Source organism: Narcine bancroftii, chromosome 1 (assembly GCF_036971445.1).
Source record: "Narcine bancroftii isolate sNarBan1 chromosome 1, sNarBan1.hap1, whole genome shotgun sequence".
Taxonomy (NCBI): domain Eukaryota; kingdom Metazoa; phylum Chordata; class Chondrichthyes; order Torpediniformes; family Narcinidae; genus Narcine; species Narcine bancroftii.
The window spans coordinates 250,679,398-250,700,932 of record NC_091469.1 but is presented as its reverse complement, the minus strand read 5'-3'; the positions used below and the strand labels follow the sequence as shown (position 1 = coordinate 250,700,932).

At 38.5% G+C, this 21,535-nt stretch overlaps 1 protein-coding gene across 1 annotated transcript in view; it reads right to left on the bottom strand.

Moving 5' to 3' along the window:
- Positions 1 to 21,535, bottom strand: part of LOC138741080 (uncharacterized) — an 83,505-nt gene that overhangs the window by 16,222 nt on the left and 45,748 nt on the right. The window contains exon 3 of the mRNA XM_069894607.1: positions 19,194 to 19,258. Within this exon, the coding sequence (XP_069750708.1) occupies positions 19,200 to 19,258 (59 nt within the window). The 3' untranslated portion in view covers positions 19,194 to 19,199. The remainder of the gene's footprint in view (positions 1 to 19,193; positions 19,259 to 21,535) is intronic.

Genomic DNA, 21,535 nt, shown 5'->3' with positions numbered 1-21,535 from the left:
TGTCGGACACAACCTGCTGGAGGAACTCAGTGGGCTGAGCAGCATCAGAGGGAGAAAAAAGGACTGTAAATGTTTCAGGTTGTAACTTTTCATCAGTCTTGACCCATAAAGCTCTGATTATTTCTTTGCTCCAGGTTCCAGCATCTGCAGGCTCTTGAGTCTAAAGAGAGCTCATTCTAAAACTGTAAAATACATGCTCTCTTCCTATCTCAGTTATTCTTGGATAAAGAAACTGATAACACTTCAAGCCAATGACCTCGCAAACAAACTAGAAAGTTAGGAAAGCAGAGTATTTTAAGTCATAGAGAAGGTAAAGGATAGAGTGTACAAAGGTAATGTATATAAGATGGAGAACAAGAAAAAATAAATGACATAGATGGTGTCAAGGGAGGGAGTGTTAATGGCAACTATTTTGTTTGGAGGAATTACAAGTTGAACAGAGCTGAGAGAAAAAAAATGAAATTGAGATATGTAACACAGCAGCAGCTGGAAAGTTGAAATAAAAGTGAATGCTGGAAGATCTCATCAGGCCAGGCAGCATACGTGGAGAGAGGAAAACTGAATTAGGAGCACAGGTTGAATACAAGTTGTCTGAAATTCTTGAACTCAAAAGCCATAAATATACGGAAAATGCAAGTTCTTTGAACTTATATTGTGCTTTCGCAGAACCATGCAAGAGGCTAAAGACAAAATAGGCAACCCTCTCTCTTCTCTACAATTTAAAACATATAGAACACTACATCACAATAGAGGCTCTTTGGCCCTCGATATTGTGCCAATCCCACTTAATTCCTTTAAAAAAATACTAACCATCCCTATTCCATAACCCTCTATTTTCCTTCCATCCACATGTCTGTCTAAGAGTCTCTTAAATGCTCCTAATGTTTCAGCCTCCAATACCATCCCTTTCAAGGCATTCTAGGCATCCACAACTCTTTGCGTTAAAATATCCTATGACTGATATCTACCCTAAACTTCTTTGTACAGATGTCCTCTGGTGTTTACTATTTGTGGCCTAGGAAAAAGGTGCTGGCTGTGTATCTATGCCTGTCATAATATTGTAGACTCCATTAAGCCTCCTCTCATCCTTTCACACTCCAAAGATAAAAGTTCCAACTCTGCTAACCTTGCCTCATAACATTTATTTTCCAATCCAGGCAGCATCTTGGTAAATCTCCTCTGCACCCTCTCCATAGCTTCGACATCCTTCACTTTCCTGTAATATGACCAGAACTGAACACAATACACCAAGCGTGGTTTCACCAGAGATTTGTAGAGTTGCAACATGACCGCTCGACCCCTATTAATGAAACCCAACATCCCATAGGCCTTCTTAACTATCCTATTAATCTGTGCGGTGACCATGAGGGTTGTATGGATTTGACTCCGAGATCCCTTTGTTCATCCACACTCCTAAGTAATTGACCATTAACCCATTAGCCTTCTGGTTTGTCCTTCCAAAATACATCACCTCACACTCATCCGGATTTAACTCCATCTGCCACTTTTCCGCCAAAACTCTGAATCCTAGAACCAGAGAACTTTACAGCACAGAATCTGGCCTCTTTGGCCCTTCTAGTCTGTGTCTTGTCGCACTGACCTGCACCATAAACCTCCATACCTTTGTCCAAATTCTTCTTAAATTTTAAAATTGAGACTGCATTCACCACTTTAGCTGGCAGTTCATTCTACAATCCCACCACTCTCTGTGTAAAGCAGTTCCCCCTCCTGTTTCCCTTAAACTTTTCCCCTTTCACTCTTAACCCATGTTCTCTGGTTTGTATCTCACCTACCCTCAGTGGATAAAAGCCTATCTACATTTACTCTCTCTATTCCCCTCATAATTTTAAATGGCTCTATCAAATCTCCCCTTCTCCTTCTACGCTTCAGGGAATCAAGTTCTAACCTGTTTAACCTTTCTCTGTAACACAGTTACTGAAGTCTGGGCAACATCCTAGTAAATCTTCTCTGCACTCTTTTGATCTTATTGATATCTTTCCTGTAGTTGGTTGACCAAAATTGCACACAATAGTCCAAATTTGGCCTCTTATACAACTTTAACACAACATTCCATCTCAATATTTGAATTTTTGAAGGCCAATATGCCAAAAGCTCTCTTTACAACCCTATCCACCTGTGACACCACTTTCAGGGAATTATGTATCTGAATTCCCAGATTCCTCTATTTTACTGCAGTCCTCAGTGCCCTACCATTTACCGTGTATGTTTTTTCTTGGTTTGTCTTTCCAAAATGCAATGCCTCACACTTGTCTGCATTAAATTCCATCTACCATTTTCCAGACCCTCTGCAAGCTTTGAAAACCTTCTCCCATCCAGCCATTGTCAAATCCAGTTCAACTACTTCACCATGAATACCTCACATCTGAACCTTCCTGACTAACCTCCCATGTAGAACCTTGTCAAAGGCCACATAGAAAACCTCCACACCTTTTCCTTTGTCAACTTCCTTGCTAACCTCCTTGAAAAACTCTATAAGATTTGTTAAACATGATCTACCATGCACAAAGCCATGTTGACTATCCGATCTCTTTGAACAGCTTCTAATAATTTACCTACTACTGAAGTCATGTTTACCAGCTTATAATTTCCAGGGTTACTTTTTTTTTTTTAAATTTTTTATTTTTCACACCATAAATCACAATAGCCATGATATACACTTTTTCTTTTCCACACATTTACAGTGACTTTTTCTCCCTCCCCCCTCCCTCCTCCCAAGCCACCCCCCCATCCCCCCCCCCCTCTCATCCATTTTAGTTATACAATCTAGGTTGCATTAATTCAGTTAGACAATGTTGTCATTCAACAAAAATACACCAGAAATTCTACTGAGTCCATTCTTTTCTTCTCTTCTCCTTCCATCAACTTAGGTAATGTTTGTTCCCGGTAGGTTTTCGCTATTGTATTTAATGTAAGGCTCCCATACTTGTTCGAATATTTCAATATTATTTCTTAAACTATATGTTATTTTTTCTAATGGAATACATTTATTCATTTCTATATACCATTGTTGTATTTTCAAATTATCTTCCAATTTCCAGGTTGACATAATACATTTTTTTGCTACAGCTAGGGCTATCTTAACAAATCTTTTTTGTGCATCCTCCAAGTCAATTCCAAATTCTTTATTTTTTATGTTACTTAAGAGAAAGATCTCTGGATTCTTTGGTATATTGTTTTCTGTTATTTTATTTAATATCTGATTGAGATCATCCCAAAATTTTTCTACTCTCTCACATGTCCAGATTGCATGAATTGTTGTTCCCCTTTCTTTTTTACATCAAAAACATCTATCAGCTACTGTTGGGTCCCATTTATTTAACTTTTGCGGTGTAATGTATAGTCTGTGTAACCAATTATATTGTATCATACGCAGCCTCGTATTTATTGTATTTCTCATCGTTCCAGAGCATAACTTCTCCCATGTTTCCTTTTTTATCTTTATATTTAAATCTTGTTCCCATTTTTGTTTAGTTTTACCATTTGTTTCCTCATTTTCCTTTTCTTGCAGTTTAATATACATATTTTTTATAAATCTTTTGATTAACATTGTATCTGTAATCACATATTCAAGGTTACTTCCCTCTGGTAAACTCAAGTTGCTTCCTAATTTATCTTTCAAGTAGGATCTCAGTTGGTAATATGCCAGCGCTGTATCTCCCGTTATATTGTACTTATCTCTCATTTGTTCAAAGGATAAGAATCTACTTCCTGAAAAACAATTTTCTATTCTTTTAATCCCTTTTTTTTCCCATTTTCTAAAGGCAAGGTTGTCTATTGTAAAAGGGAGTAGCTTATTTTGCGTCAATATTAGTTTTGGTATTTGGTAATTTATTTTATTTCTTTCTACATGAATCTTCTTCCATATATTGAGGAGATGGTGTAATACTGGAGAAGTTCTATGTTGTACCAATTTTTCGTCCCATTTATATAATATGTGTTCAGGTATCTTTTCCCCTATTTTATCTAATTCTAGTCTCGTCCAGTCTGGTTTTTCCCTTGTTTGATAAAAATCTGATAGGTACCTTAATTGTGCGGCTCTATAATAATTTTTGAAGTTTGGCAATTGTAAGCCTCCTTGTTTATACCATTCTGTTAATTTGTCTAGTGCTATCCTCGGTTTCCCCCCCTCCATAAAAATCTCCTTATTATTTTCTTTAACTCTTTGAAGAATTTTTCTGTCAGTTGTATTGGCAATGCCTGAAATAAGTATAGTATCCTTGGAAAAATGTTCATTTTAATACAGTTTATCCTTCCTATCAGTGTTAGTGGTAGCTCTTTCCAATGCTCTAAATCGTCCTGTAATTTTTTCATTAGTGGATTGTAATTGAGTTTATATAATTGGCCTAGATTTTTGTTTATTTGCACACCTAGGTATCTTATTGCCTGCGTTTGCCATCTGAATGGGGATTCCTCCTTAAATTTTGAGAAATCCGCGTTATTCATAGGCATTGCTTCACTTTTATTTACGTTTATCTTGTATCCCGACACTTCTCCATATTCCTTCAATTTCTTATATAGTTCTTTTATTGATAGTTCTGGTTCTGTTAAGTACACTATCACATCATCCGCAAACAGACTGATTTTATATTCCCTGTCTTTTATTTTTATTCCTTTTATATTATTATCTCTTCTTATCGATTCTGCTAGTGGTTCTATAGCTAGCGCAAACAATAATGGTGATAGTGGGCATCCCTGCCGCGTTGACCTGCTTAAGTTAAATTGCTTTGATACATGTCCATTTACTGTCACTTTCGCTAACGGTCCCTTATATAATGCTTTAATCCAATTAATATACTTCTCCGGTAAACTGAATTTTTGCAATACTTTGAACAAGTAATTCCATTCTACTCTGTCGAAGGCCTTCTCTGCGTCTAAAGCAACTGCTACTGCCGGTGCTTTATTTCCTTCTACTGCATGAATTAAGTTAATAAATTTACAAATATTGTCTGTTGTGCGTCTTTTTTTGATAAATCCAGTTTGGTCTAAATTTACCATTTTCGGTACCTGTTCTGCTAATCTGTTCGCTAATAGTTTAGCTATTATCTTATAATCTGTGTTTAGCAAAGATATTGGTCTATATGACGCTGGTGAGAGTGGATCTTTCCCTTGTTTTAGTATCACTGTAATTATTGCTGTTTTACATGAATCTGGTAAGTTTTGTGTCTCATCAATCTGGTTGATTACATCCAGGAGGGGCGGTATTATTAGGTCTTTAAATGTTTTGTAGAATTCTATTGGGAGTCCATCCTCTCCTGGTGTCTTATTATTTGGTAAATTTTTTATTATCTCTTGTATTTCTACTGTTCCAAATGGTTCTGTTAATTTATTTTGTTCCTCTATTTGTAGTTTTGGTAGTTCAATTTTAGTCAAAAATTCATCTATTTTCCCTTCTTTCCCTTCGTTTTCGGTTCGGTATAATTGTTCATAGAATTCTCTGAAGTTTTCCTTAATTTCTTTTGGATTATATGTAATTTGTTTGTCTTTTTTCCTTGTTGCCAATACCATTTTCTTAGTTTGCTCTGTCTTAAGCTGCCATGCTAGGATTTTGTGTGTTTTTTCCCCTAGTTCATAATATTTCTGTTTTGTCTTCATTATATTCTTCTCCACCTTATATGTTTGTAATGTTTCATATTTTATTTTTTTATCCGCCAATTCTCTTCTTTTGGTTGTATCTTCCTTTATTGCTAATTTTTTTTCTATGTTTATTATTTCCCTTTCCAACTGCTCTGTTTCCTGATTATAGTCCTTCTTCATCTTGGTTGCATAACTTATTATTTGCCCTCTAATGAATGCTTTCATTGCGTCCCATAGTATAAACTTATCTTCCACTGATTCCGTATTTACTTCAAAGTACATTTTTAATTGTTTTTCAATAAATTCTCTAAAATCCTGTCTTTTAAGTAGCATGGGGTTTAATCTCCATCTATACATTCTTGGAGGGATGTCTTCTAGCTCTATTGCCAATAACATGGGTGAGTGGTCCGATAATAGTCTAGCTTTATATTCCGTTTTCCTAACTCTCCCTTGTATGTGGGCTGATAACAGGAATAGGTCTATCCTTGAGTATGTTTTATGTCTAGTCGAGTAGTATGAGTATTCCTTTTCTTTTGGGTTTTGTTTCCTCCATATGTCCACAAGTTTCATTTCTTGCATTGATTTAATTATAAATTTGGTTACTTTGTTCTTCCTGTTAATTTTTTTCCCCGTTTTATCCATATTTGGATCCAAATTCAGATTGAAATCCCCTCCTATTAGTATGTTCCCTTGCGTATTAGCTACCTTCAAAAAGATATCTTGCATAAACTTTTGATCTTCTTCGTTAGGTGAATATATATTAAGTAGATTCCAAAGCTCTGAATATATCTGACATTTTATCATAACATATCTCCCTGCTGGATCTATTATTTCCTCTTCTATTTTAAATGGCACATTTTTGCTAATTAATATAGCCACTCCTCTTGCTTTTGAATTATACGATGCTGCTGTTACATGTCCTACCCAATTTCTCTTTAATTTCTTGTGCTCCAATTCAGTTAAATGTGTTTCTTGGACAAATGCTATATCTATTTTTTCCTTTTTCAGTAAATTTAGTAGTTTCTTCCTTTTAATTTGGTTATGTATTCCATTAATATTTAGAGTCATATAGTTCAGCGTAGCCATTTTATATTTTGTTTATCTTCTCTTTCCGTTTTTCCATCATTACCTTTCCTCCTTTTCCATTTCTGTTTTCTTATTTTCAACTCTTTACCAGACAACATTCCTACAACATCCAACATTTTCCTTATTCTCCTATTTCTATCTTCTTTATCCCCAATCTCCCCTTCCCCTCCTGAGTTGCCCTTTATCCCTTGTCGGACAACCACATCTCCCCTCTCCATTTGGATTTGCGAATCCACTCGCAAGCGTCAACTGATTTTGCAGTGACCGCTCTTTTCCCCCCACCCAGCCCCCCCCAGAAAAGATTTCGTTTTTTATATGTCACAAAGGTCACTCTTTTAGTTCCCTCCTTATTCTCTCTATTCCATTACCTTCCCTTATTAATTCTTGTCTATACTTTCTATGTTTTCCTCTAATTACAGATACTTTCACATATGCCCATTGTCTCTATTCACTCTTATACCTCTTTACCCGCATACATATCAATCGTGGTCATTTTTACCCTCCTTACCCGTCTTCATCCCTCAGTCTATTTTTGTCTTTACCCACATACATATCAATCGTGATAATTTTTGCTCTCATTACCCGTCTTCATCCCTCAGTCTATTTTTGTAATTGTTCTGCAAATTTTCGTGCTTCTTCTGGATCCGAGAATAGTCTGTTTTGTTGTCCTGGAATAAATATTTTCAATACCGCAGGATGCTTCAGTGTAAATTTATATCCTTTCTTCCATAAAATCGCTTTTGCTGCATTGAACTCTTTTCTCTTCTTTAGGAGTTCAAAGCTTATATCTGGATAAATGAAGATTTTTTGCCCTTTATACTCCAGTGGTTTGTTGCCCTCTCTTACTTTTTCCATTGTCTTCTCCAGTACCTTTTCTCTTGTAGTATATCTTAGGAATTTTACTACAATAGATCTTGGTTTTTGTTGTGGTTGTGGTTTAGGGGCCAATGCTCTATGTGCCCTTTCTATTTCCATTTCTTGCTGTAGTTCTGGACATCCTAGGGCCTTAGGGATCCATTCTTTTATAAACTCCCTCATATTCTTGCCTTCTACATCTTCCTTAAGGCCCACTATCTTTATGTTATTTCTTCTGTTATAATTTTCCATTATATCTATTTTTTGGGCTAGTAATTCTTGTGTCTCTTTAGTTTTTTTATTAGATTCCTCCAATTTCTTTTTTAAGTCTTCTACCTCCATTTCTGCTGCTATTGCCCGTTCTTCCATCTTGTCCATTTTTTTCCCCATTTCTGTTAAGGTCATATCCATTTTATTTATTTTCTTTTCTGTGTTGTTTATTCTTCTTCTTAAATCATTGAATTCCTGTGTTTGCCATTCTTTAAATGACTCCATGTATCCTCTAACAAGAGCAAGTACCTCCTTTACCTTGCCTATCTTTTCTTCTTCTATTTCCCTGTACTCTTCCTCTTCCTCTTCTTCTTCCTCTAGGTTGACCATCTGTTGTTTCTTTGCTGCCCTTTCCTCCTCTTCTTTCTTGTTTCTATTGTCTTCTGTGGTCTCTTCTTGCTGCAGGTGTTCTGCAGCTGTCGTTGCCGGCTGTGGAGATCGACTCCCCAGCTGGTCCCCCCTCCCGTCAGTGTGTTTTTTTGTATGCGCATCGCGCATGCGCGGGGAGTCGCGCATGCGCGGTTGCGCACTTTTACTCGGCTCTGTGAGCCATTGTTGTAGTTCTCTTTCTACCGACCTGAGGTAGTGGGCTCCTCTCTCCACAGCGGGCCTCTTCGGACAGGTAAGGCCTTCACCTTTTTCCTCCGTTGTCTTCTCTTCCTCTCTTCTTTCCGTTGATTTTGATTTTTCTCCTTTTGTCTCCATCTTCTTTCCACCTTTATACTCACTTTTCTTTAACTTGTATTTCTGTGCCTTTGTATTTTCTCTTGTTTTTCCCGACTTTTCTGGAGAGGGCTGGAGTTCACCGTCCGGCCACTACTCCATCACGTGACTCCTCTTTCCAGGGTTACTTTTGGAGTATTTTTTAAACAATGGAACAATGTGAGCTACGCTCCAATCCTCTAGCACCCCATGGCTAAGGACATTTTACATTTTTCTGCCAGACCCCCTGCAATTTCTACGCTAGCCTCCCTCAAGGTCTGAGGGAATATCTTGTCAAGCCCTGGGAATTTATCCACCCTTATTTGCTTTAAAACAGCAAGCACCTCCTGCTTTTTTAATCTGTATAGGTTCTATGACCTCACTGCCCTTTTTCTGAGTGAATACTGATGAAAAATAATCATTTAAAACCTCTCCCAACTATTTTGGCTTCATACAAAGCCAACCACCCTGATCTTCAAGGAGACCAATTGTCTCTTATCATCCTTTGGCTTTTAATACCTGTAAAAACCATTAGGATTTTCCTTCACATTGTCTGCCAAAGCAACCTCATGTCTTACCCTTCCTCATTTCTTTATGGTTTTTCTTGCATTTTTTTAATACTCCACAAGTACCTCATTTGCTCCATGCCACCTATACCTGCTATATACCTCTCTCTTCTCCCAAAGCAGACCCCAAATATAACTCCAAAACCAAGGTTTCCTGTGCCTGCTAACCTTACCTTTGGTCCTGACAGGAACATACAAATTTTGTACTCTCAAAATTTTACCTTTGAAGGCCCACCACATCCTTGCCCGAAAAAAGCATCCCATCCACACATTCTAAATCCTTTCTCATTTCCTAAAAATGGGCCCTTCTCCAATTTAGAATCTCAACCCAAGGTCAAGACCTATCCTTCTCCATAATTAACTTGAAAGTAATGGCATTATGATCAGTGGACCAAAATATTCCCCTTCACATACTTCTGTCACCTGTCCTGCTTCATTCCCTAATAGGAGATCCACTATTGCACTCTCTCTAGTTGGTACCTTTATATATTGATTTAGAAGCTTTCCTGAACATATTTGACAAACTTCAAGCCATCCAGTCCTTTTATAGTCCCAGTAATTTTTGTGGAAAGTTAAAATCTCGTACTATCACAACCTTATGATTCCTGCAGCTGTCTCAAATTTGTTCCTCCAATTCTCTTTGACTATTGGGTGGTCTATAATACAACCCCATGAGTGTGGTCATACTTTTCCCATTCTTTAGCTCTATCTATATAGCCTCAGTAGACAAGCCCTCTTGTCTATCCTCCCTGAGCCCAGCTCTGATATTTTCCCTGGCAAGCAATGCCACTCCTCCCCCTTTCATCCCCCCCCCCCCCCATTCTATCATGTCTAAAGTAACAGGAGCCCAGAACATTGCCACGTGACAATTCACACTCTAAGCTCATCTGCTTTTCCTACTATACTCCTTGCATTGAAATAGATACACCTGAGAACATTTCCACCACATTCAACCCATTAACCATTAATGGTTAATGCAATTTTCACATCACCTTTTCCTCCCTCCACTCTTCTATTGGGTTCCCTCCCACTGCAAATTTCATTTAAACCCATCGGAGCAGCACCTGAAATCCTTCCAGAAAGGGTATTAGTCCCCCTCCAGTTCAGATACAAAAATTTCCCATCGTAACAGGTCCCACCTTCCCTGGAAGAGAGCCCAATGATCCAGAAATCTGAAGTCCTCCTTCCTGCAACATGTCTGTTAGCCACGTGTTAAGCTGCATTATCTTCCTATTTCTAACCTCACTAGCGTGAGGCACAAGTAGCAATCCTGAGATCACTACCCTGGAGGACCTGTCCTTCAACCTAGTGCCTAACTCCCTCAACCCTCCTTGCAGGACCTCTTCAACCTTCCTACTCATATCATTGGTCCCTCTATGAACCACGACATCTAGCTGCTCACCCTTCCTCCTGAGAATGATGTGAACTCAATCTGAGATATCTTGGAAACTGGCACCAGGGAGGCTATATACCATCCAGGATACTCAATCTCTTCCACAGATCCTCTTATCTGACCCCCTAACTACAGAATCCCCAATCACTACAGCTTGCCTCTTCTCCTCCCTTCCCTTCTTAGTCACATGATTAGACTCTGTGACAGAGACTTGATTTCCAAGGCTTGTCCCTGGTTGGTTATCTCTCCCAACAGAATCCAAAATGGTATACATGTTATTGAGGGGGACGGCCACAGGGGTGTCCTGCACTGCCTGCCTGTTCCCTTTCCCTTCCTGACTGTCATCCATCTACCCACCTCCTGCCTCCTATGTGTCATAGGGTCCCTGTAACCTCTGGCCATCACCCCCTCTGTCTCCAGAATGATCCAGAATTCATCTAACTCCAGCTCCAACTCCTTAACTCAGCTCGTCAAGACCTCTCGCAGATGAAGTCATCACTGCTGGCTTCCCTGACAACCCACATTTGCAAAACGAGCATTACCTTGTCTTGGCTGCCATTCCCACCTTCTATGGCTAGAAGAAAAAAATATATATCTAAAAAAAATCTACCCTTAACTGTGCCCACCTACTGAATCCTTTTACTTCCTCAAACAGGGTGGCACTTTCTGACTTCAAATTCAACTATTCCTTGCCTCTTACCTGTCTATATCCTTTTGTAACTTACAACCTCCAGCGCTATCCACAAGTCCTCCAACTTTTGTATCATCTGCAAACTTATTGACCCATCCTTCCGCCTCTTCATTTAGGTCAATGACCTGCAGGCAGAATACTCTGCTTTCTACATGGAAGCCAATTTTTTAAAAAATCCACACTGCCAAGGTTCCATTGATCTCATGCCTCGTGACTTTATGAACAGGACTCTCATGGAGGACCTTGTCAAATGCATAGGTTTTCTAATATCAGAATCAGAATTTATTGTCATGAACAAATCACAAAATTTTCTGTTTTGCAGAGCATTACAGTGCAAATATTCATATTAACATTGTAACAACAATAAATAAAAATAGTGCAAGAAAAGTCAAAGTCAGGCAGTGTCTTTGATTCATTGATCATTGTTCATGTGCCACTTGTCTTTGGGCTCCTGCACCTTTTTCCTGATGTTAGCAGTGAAGAGGGCATGGTCTGGGTGGTGGGGGTCCTTGAGGAATTAGGCTGTTTTCTTAGGACACCATGTCTTGTAAATGTACTTGATGGAGTGAAGTCAGGTGCCCATGATGTCGCAAGCCGAGTTACAACCTTCTTGAGTTTGTCCTGAGCATTGGCACCTCAGTGATGCAACCAGCCAGAATGCTCTCCTGTGGAAGTTTTCAAGAGTCTTTGGTGACACACCAACCCAAATCTCCTCAAACACCTAACAAAGTATAGCCGCTGGCGAGCCCTCTTTGTGATTGTATCAACGTGGAGACTCCAGGGCAGATCCTTGGAGATATTTCCTAAATACAATGGAAATTTTTTCACATGAAACACTAACTTTGTTTCTCTCAGACATTGAGCATTTCTACTTTTAGCTGAAGGCACCAGAAATGTTTGCTTCTTGATTACTGTATAAACTCTAATAAGACAGCAGAAAGGTTACGGAGGTGATTCATCAAGATGTTGTCAAGGCTGGAGAATTATAATTATGAGAAGTTATAGATAGACATGGGTTGTTTATTCAAGATAAAATTTGATTGAGTTTTATAAAATTATAAGGGTGAATAAACCTAGATTCCTTATCAAAAATCAGTAAATAAGCTTCTGAAAGATGTTACTGGCCAAACATCCCACCATCTTTAAAAAGTACTTGGACAGATACTTGAAGATATATAATCTATAATGTTACAGACAAGAGCTTGGAAGTGTGATGGAAACATGGATTTGATCAACTGAATTGTCTCCTCCATGACAATACTTTCTATGACTTGAGCTTGAAGGACAAGTGTTAAGATAATCTTGTGGGATTTTAACACAAAAGTAGATTGGGATCTTAGGAAAGTTTGTGGAATGCCTATGATGGCTTGTTTTTGAATATTTTATTTTTGATATTTTTTCAAAAATATACATAAAAATTTTTCAATATCACAATATATTAAACTTTTTCTTACAAACAACAACAAACAAAAACGAAACAGTCCCTCCCTCCCTTCCCCCTTCCATACATACGAATCCGCACACTGTCAGAGCTTACATATCTTAAGTATAAAGAATACAATTGGGGAAACCACATTTAAATATATATAATAGTTACATTTATTGTCCTATTTCTTTATTATTCAATTCAGGCCTGTATGTGGTCCAGGTATGGCTGCCAGATCTTTTCAAAAGTGTCATATTCTTGAAATTATATTTCTTCCATAGGTATACAGCTATTCATTTCATTTAATTTCCATGCTATAAGTAGAAGAGCATCAGACTTCCAAGTGATGGCAATACAATTTTTTTGCTACAGCCAGTGCCATTTTTATAAATGTGATTTGATATTTATTCAATTTGTTGTTTAATTCCACAAAAAATGCAAAGGGTGGGAATAAAGGGATCCTATTCTGGTTGGTTGCCTGTTACTAATGGTGTTCCGCAAGGGTCGTTGTTGAGCCCGCTTCTTTTTACAATATATATTGATGATTTAGATTGTGGATTAAATGGTTTAATGGCAAAGTTTGCAGATGACATGAAGATAAATGGTAGAGTACAAAATGTAGAAGAAATCAAAAGCTTTCAGAAAGACTTGGACAGTTTAGGAGAATGGGTGAAGAAATGGCAGATGAGATAATGTTGAGAAATGAACGGTTGTACATTTTGTAGAGGAAATAAACAGTTTGATTATTACTTGGATGGGGAGACAATTCAAACCTCGAAGTACAAATGGATTTTGGGGTCCTTGAGCAAGATAACCTGAAAGTTTACCACCAGGCTGGATTGACAGTAAAGAAGGCAAATGCTATTTTGGCATTAGTTTCAAAGAGTATTGTGTAAAAGAATAAAGAGGTGTTGATGAGACTCTATGGGGCACTGTTGTGACCTTATTTGGAGTTGGGCAAAGGTGGAAATGGCTTGTATATCTGAAGTTGAAATACATCAGTTTATATTTAAGTGGAATGGGAATTTATTGCGGGAATGTAATAAGCTGGTACTAAAACATTTGTTAAGGATATGGGTTAAACGAAATATGGTTTTAGGATCAAAGGGTAAATTATTTTGGAAATGCTGGCAGGTTTATTAGCAAGGTTTGTCCAAGGGAAGCTGACATTTGTGAAGTACTGAGGTTGGATAACACTTCAGCAGTAGCCTACCTCAATAATATGGAAGGTCTCAAATCTGCCTCAAGCTAGTCATTGAGACTTGGCACTTGTGCATTCAAAGAAATATTTGGGTTAAAGCTGCCTGTCTGGTCAGATAAACACCCAGGCGGACTTGATGTCCAGGAAATTCAATAATAGCACTGAGTGTATTCTGGGGAAGAAGTACTTTAAACTGCTAGCAGACACCTTTGGCATGCTGGAGATAGATTTGTTTGCATCCTGGCTGAATGCTCAAGTTCCGAAGTATGTGTCCTGGCTGCTGGATTTACAAGCGGAGGGCATTGACACCTTTACCCTAGATTGGGCTAAATATAACTTTTATGCATTCCCCACATTCACCTTGGTGGCAAAATGCCTGAATAAGATACAGGAGGACAGGGCCATGGGATTGCTGGTAGTGCCAAATTGGCCTTCCCAATGTTGGTTCCCCATACTCCTAAGGCTTATGGTGGGGAGTGTGTTAGTATTCACAAAAAACAAAGGTCTGCTAATCCAACTAGTGTCAAAGGTATCTCATCCATTGTTTCATTTAAGTTTGTTAGGTTGCAGGATTGGAGAGCGAGGATCGACATAAGCTCTCTGCAGCCTAGAACTCTGGATATCTTGCAGCATCTTGCAGAAAGTCTACACTAGAACAATATGCCTCCTATGTGGGGAAATGTAAAAAGTATTGTGCCCAATATGGACTGAATGAACAGTCAGCCTCTATCAGAAGCGTATTGAGTTTCTTAACCAATAGGTTTTAAGTGCAGGGGGGCAGCTACCGCATGGTGAATAGAGTAAAGAGCGTACTGGCTAGTTTCTTGACGCTCCAGATTCCTGAATAATCAATGAACTAATGATACTGCCTTATTTTTCATGCACTATTATTTTAATTTCTTTTATAGTAATATTGTAAGATGCCCTATGATGCTGTCACAAAACAATGAATTTCATGACTTGTTCATGACAATAAATTCTGATTCTAAAAGAGGAAAGATTGGAATGTTTGTCAACAATTTGGAACTGGGTGGGATTGTCACTTGAAACACAATAGGCTGCAGATGCTGTGATTTGCAGTAAACACACCAAAATGCTGGAGGAACTCAGCCGGATTATCATTTGTGAGAATACAAAAAGGCTCAATGGAAATTTGGGTAAGCTAAGCAAAAGTGAAAATACATGATGCAGTATAATGTGGATAAATGTGAAGTCATCCACTTCAGCAGGAAAGATACAAAAAGGGGGAGATGTAAATTAAATAGTTGAGAAATGATGCTGTACAAAGTGATCTGTGTAATACATTTCCTTCATTGTAACAGTTCTGAATAAAGGAAGAACAATATCTTATTACAATTGTTCAGGGCCTTGGTCAAACCACACCAGGAATATGAAGTTTTGGTTCCCTTACCTATGAAAGGATGTACTTGCTATAGAAAAAATGAAGGATGATTAACCACACTGATTCTTGGGATGACTGGACAATATGAGGATGAATAGAGTCAACAAAGCCTGTATTCACTAGAGTCTAGAAGAATAAAAAATTCTCACTGAAATGTATAAAATCTCATTTAACGAGGTGTGACATTTAAGACGGAGATGAAAAAAAACTCAATTTTGAATTAGAAATCTATGGTATTCTCTACCACTAATAATTGCTGAATACATAAAAAGTAAATATATTTCTAATAGAAAAAGCATGGGAGGGAATGGATAGTGCAGGAAATATAGATCATGATTAGACTAAATGGTGGAGTAACTCCAAGGACAAAATTGCCTACAGTTACTATTAATTTCATTTTTCTATTAGTTAAAGGGAACATCCTTCATACCAGGATGGAAACTATGCTAAGAAACACCCCTTTAAACTATGCAAATGAAGAACAAACAGTGCTATTAAAACCTGAAATCACCTAATGTCAGACAAATTTGACAGCAACTTGACCATAATTTTTCCCAACAATCCATAGAGAACTAATTCATTATCTGTGTGTCCGACATGAAAAACTGAATATTTTCAAGTTCAATTAACAACAGAAGCTTTGGGTTAAATTTTCAACGTGTTGCAATCAACCCAGAAAACCACATAATTGATTCCACTCCAGAAAACAGTGAACCTTACATACATGAATGAAGTTCTTGTAGAAGTATTTTCAAATATTTTCCACAAACATTCAAATAATCTCAAAACAATAGCTTATTTCAGAATAATTTCCTATTGTCTCAAATCATGAAAGCTATCTATCATATCTCACTGAGAACTCCCTATATCCTGTTGTAGAGGCTGACTCCTCACTGGGGAGTAAGATTTCTTCTTGCAATGCTTTTCTTAAACTTAGCTAGTGAGTAGTGATATAAATTTAAACTGTAAACCAGGCCTAATTCTGTCACTTAAAACATTTATTAATAGACACAGATCTGTCCAAAAAGGCCAAGGAATATTCCTGGAATTACTTAGTTTACAATCCTCCTCTTTACAACTATCAATTTTCATGAAGCAGAATTTTATTAACCTAACTTGCAGCTACTATTTACATTTCACGGTTATTTATAATCAAGTAACAATCTCATCAGCCAGAATTTTGCTCACTTGCTTAAATTAAGTGCAATATCCAGGATGTTATTACAAGGTATTTTTATACATCTTTCCTGGCAGGATGTGAATGAGCTTAAAAGAGAAAAATGCATTACCTGCAAGGATGCTTGAAGGAGACATATTAATATTTAACAAACTGCTTTTTTTTTTTTTTTTTTTTAAATTTTTTTATTTTTCACACCATAAATCACATTAGCCATGATATACACTATTTCTTTTCACACATATACAGTGACTTTTTCTCCCCCCCCCCCTTTCCTCCCAAACCACCCCCCCACCCCCCCCTCTCATCCATTTTAGGTATACAATCTAGGTTGCATTAAGCCAGTCAGACAATGTTGTCATTCAACCAAATTACACCAGAAATTCTACTGAGTCCATTCTTTTCTTTCCTTCTCCTTCCATCAACTTAGGTAATGTTTGTCCCCGGTAGGTTTTTGCTATTGTATTTAATGTAAGGCTCCTATACTTGTTCGAATATTTCAATGTTATTTCTTAACCAATATGTTATTTTTTCTAATGGAATACATTTATTCATTTAAATTTGGTAGTTTCTTCCTTTTAATTTGGTTATGTATTCCATTAATATTTAAAGACATATAGTTCAGCGTAGCCCTTTTATATTTTGTTTATCTTCTCTTTCCGTTTTTCCATCATTACCTTTCCTCCTTTTCCATTTCTGTTTTCTTATTTTCAACTCTTTATAAGACAACATTCCTACAACATCTAACATTTTCCTTATTCTCCTATTTCTATCTTATTTATCCCCAATCTCCCCTTCACCTCCTGAGTTGTCCTTTATCCCTTGTCGGACAACCACATCTCCCCTCTCCATTTGGATTTGCGAATCCACTCGCAAGCGTCAACTGATTTTGCAGTGACCGCTATTTCCCCCCACCCCGCCTCCCCCAGAAAAGATTTCACTTTTCATATGTCACAAAGGTCCCTCTTTTAATTCCCTCCTTATTCTCTCTATTCCATTACCTTCCCTTATTAATTCTTGTCTATACTATCCATATTTTCCTCTAAGTACAGATACATTCATGTATGCTCATTGTCTCTATTCACTCTTATACCTCTTTACCTGCATACATATCAATCGTGATCATTTTTACTCTCATTACCCGTCTTCATCCCTCAGTCTATTTTTGTCTTTACCCACATACATATCAGTCGTGATCATTTTAACTCTCATTACCCGTCTTCCTCCCTCAGTCTATTTTTGTAATTGTTCTGCAAATTTTCGTGCTTCTTCTGGATCCGCGAATAGTCTGTTTTGTTGTCCTGGAATAAATATTTTCAATACCGCTGGATGCTTTAGTATAAATTTATACCCTTTCTTCCATAAAATCGCCTTTGCTGTATTGAACTCTTTTCTCTTCTTTAGGAGTTCAAAACTTATATCTGGATAAATGAAGATTTTTTGCCCTTTATACTCCAGTGGTTTGTTGCCCTCTCTTACTTTTTCCATTGTCTTCTCCAGTACCTTTTCTCTTGTAGTATATCTTAGGAATTTTACTACAATAGATCTTGGTTTTTGTTGTGGTTGTGGTTTAGAGGCCAATACTCTATGTGCCCTTTCTATTTCCATTTCATGCTGTAGTTCTGGACATCCTAGGGTCTTAGGGATCCACTCTTTTATAAACTCCCTCATATTCTTGCCTTCTTCATCTTCCTTAAGGCCCACTATCTTTATGTTATTTCTTCTGTTATGGTTTTCCATTGTATCTATTTTTTGAGCTAGTAGTTCTTGTGTCTCTTTAGTTTTTTTATTAGATTCCTCCAATTTCTTTTTTAAGTCTTCTACCTCCATTTCTGCTGCTACTGCCCGCTCTTCCATCTTGTCCATTTTCTTTCCCATTTCTGTTAAGGTCATCTCCATTTTATTTATTTTCTCTTCTGTGTTGTTTATTCTTTTTCTTAAATCCTTAAATTCCTGTGTTTGCCATTCTCTAAATGATTCCATGTATCCTCTAATAAGAGCAAGTATATCCTTTACCTTGCCTCTCTTTTCTTCTTCTATTTCACCATACTCTTCCTCTTCTTCTTCCTCTGGGTTGGCCATCTGTTGTTTCTTTGCTGCCCTTTCCTCCTCTTCTATCTTGTTTCTATTGTCTTCTGTGGTCTCTTCTTGCTGCAGGTGTTCTGCAGCTGTCGTTGCCGGCTGTGGAGATCGACTCCCCAGCTGGTCCCCCCTCCCGTCGGTGTGTTTTTTTTCATTCGCATCGCGCATGCGCGAAACTTCGCGCATGCGCGGTTGCGCACTTTTGTTCGGCTCTGCGAGCCATTTTTGTAGTCCATTATTTACCGACCTGAGGGAGCGGGTTTCTCTCTCCGCAGCGGGCCTCTTCGGACAGGTAAGGCCTTCACCTTTTTCCTCCTTTGTCTTCTCTTCCTCTCTTCTTACCGTTGCTTTCGACTTTTCTTTTTTTGTCGCCATCTTCTTTCCACCTTTATACTCACTTTTCTGTAACTTTTATTTCTGTGCCTTTGTGTTTTCTCTTGTTTTTCCCGACTTTTCTGGAGAGGGCTGGAGTTCACCGTCCGGCCACTACTCCATCTCGTGACTCCTCCTCTATTTAACAAACTGCTTGAAGACAAAAACATATCTGAGTATTGGAAAGGTTCAGGAGAATGGGTCCAGCTCTTTCATAAAACTAACAGGCATAATAGATCAAATGACTTAATTCAGTCCTGTATTATTTGAAGAAAGATATAACTGTAATTCTGGTTAGTGGGGAAAACCACATACCGGAAGCATTTCCAGTGTATACTGACAAATATAGAGGTCCTAAAGGCATGATCTCCTTACCACAAGTCATAGGAGAAGAACCTGGGAAATCCATATCCTGAGGTCTCTGGCCACAACACTCTTGCCTGCATGTGTCCAAAAAAATTTACAAAACAAATGGTCAGAGATCTTCCCCTCTTGGAGGTACAGTCCTAATCACACACCTGATGATTTAACTTAAATGGTTCTGAAATTTTGCACTTCAGATCAAACAGCAAGGTAGTTAATATTTGCAAAATTGCTCTTTGCAGCACATGGTTGCACTTGCTTTAGAGATGGGAGGTTTATACTCAAGGATTGAATATTAAGTAGTGTGTGGAAGCAGATTTGCCCAAATTGCTTTCATGAAATTCATTGAGTGGAACATCATTCGAAAAATTATCAGTCCCTGAATAAGTGAATGATTGATGATTATCTTGAGAAAATGCTGTGACCTGTGCACCTAGAAATCTTGCATGACTTATTTTGACTAAGATTCAGATTTCTTTATTGTCATGAACTGATATACAAAATAATACAAGAAATTTGCTAATTTTTGTCTGCCTTAAAGACACCCAAAGAGGTGCCACTAGTGAAGTGATATGTTTTCTCCTTGTACATTATTCCTTACCTGTATGTATGAGGCTGGCCCACCCACTTCTATGTCTCCTCCCCTTATGGCTTGGCCATAAAGGTCGACCTTCCTCCTCCCTTCCGGCATTCCTGTATCTGGATCCAGGCCAGCCAAAGTCTTGTGTTTATTAAAGCCTATCATTCCCCTGCTCTCGACTTCATGGTTATTGATAGAGCCTATCAACCAGCCCAGTGGATCCAACAAGAGAAAAAGAAGCAAAAGAGAGTCCCATCAGAAACACCAAGTGTTTGTGGATTAACCTACAGTGTTTCCACAGCCTCTACCATTGAATGACCTCCTGTTCCAATCCATTGGTAAACCTGAGCTCCTAGATCCAAACCACCGATACACTCAGGGGGTTTTCAGTGCACAAGGCCCCTTCAGGAGCCTTTCTTGCCCTTGGTAGCCCCTTGAATCCTGGTCCTAATACAAAGTTCCCATAAGCCAGTCTCCAGCAGCCCACAGCCTGGTTTGAGTCCTTCAGCTGCCAGTCACCAACCACCTCAGCCTACAAGATTCCTTCATCTGCTGAGCCCCTCACTGGTGGTCTCCTGCCCTGTAGGGTTGTCTCTCAAGCTTCTCCTATGAAGTGGGGAGTGTTCTCCCACTCTGGTATCCTGTGCTGGTTTGCTGATCCTCCAGATCCGCAACCCCTCATGGTCCACTGCCAAGCAGTGCCGCCATCTTAGGCATAGACCCCCAATGTTTTCTAGATGTTTAAAAAAATTGTTGGCCCCTTTTAACAGGCATCTAAAGCCTGTCCATGGTTATCAACATCACAAGCGAGCAGAAGGACCCCAAGAAGGAGCACTGTCATCACTCCCTAACTTCCCATGTCTTCACAAGCGACAGTGCTGCCATTACAGCAACTCTGCCATTTAAGCTCCCTGTATCAGAAGGTTTCAACTGCAGAGCAACAAGGACAGATATTTCTTGGTTATCTTCAGTATCTATACATCATTCTAGTCCAGCCCTGTGAAAATACTGGAATGTGTAAGTAAAACTAAAATAATGGGACTACCCAGATCAACGTGCATTTGGATCATAAGTCAGAGATTTTGTTGCCTGTTGAGTTACAGGAAATATATAATAAATCTAAGAGAATGACTATCACTAAATATCACTGATTGCAAAATGTCAATGAGTTTATTGTCATTCTTTCTTTGGCTTGGCTTCGCAGGCGAAGATTTATGGAGGGGTAAATGTCCACGTCAGCTGCAGGCTCGTTTGTGGCTGACAAGTCCGATGCAGGACAGGCAGACACGGTTGCAGCGGTTGCAAGGGAAAATTGGTTGGTTGGGGTTGGGTGTTGGGTTTTTCCTCCTTTGCCTTTTGTCAGTGAGGTGGGCTCTGCGGTCTTCTTCAAAGGAGGTTGCTGCCCGCCGAAGTGTGAGGCGCCAAGATGCACGGTTTGAGGCGATATCAGCCCACTGGCGGTGGTCAATGTGGCAGGCACCAAGAGATTTCTTTAGGCAGTCCTTGTACCTCTTCTTTATTGTCATACACACTGGACAATGTACATATTGTACCAGCATTCTTCGGGTTTTTGTAAAGAAAAACTAAAATAGTAAACTAATTGAATTAAATTAAAAGAGACAACAAATGCATTAAATAATATCCTAGTGCAACAATGTGACTTGCAAAAGTGCAGGCAGTCCCAATAGTGCTGTTGGAGCGCACCCTGATTAGAATATCAAGGGGAAGTTCAACTGTCTAATAACTGTTGGAAATAAATTGTTCTTCAACCCAG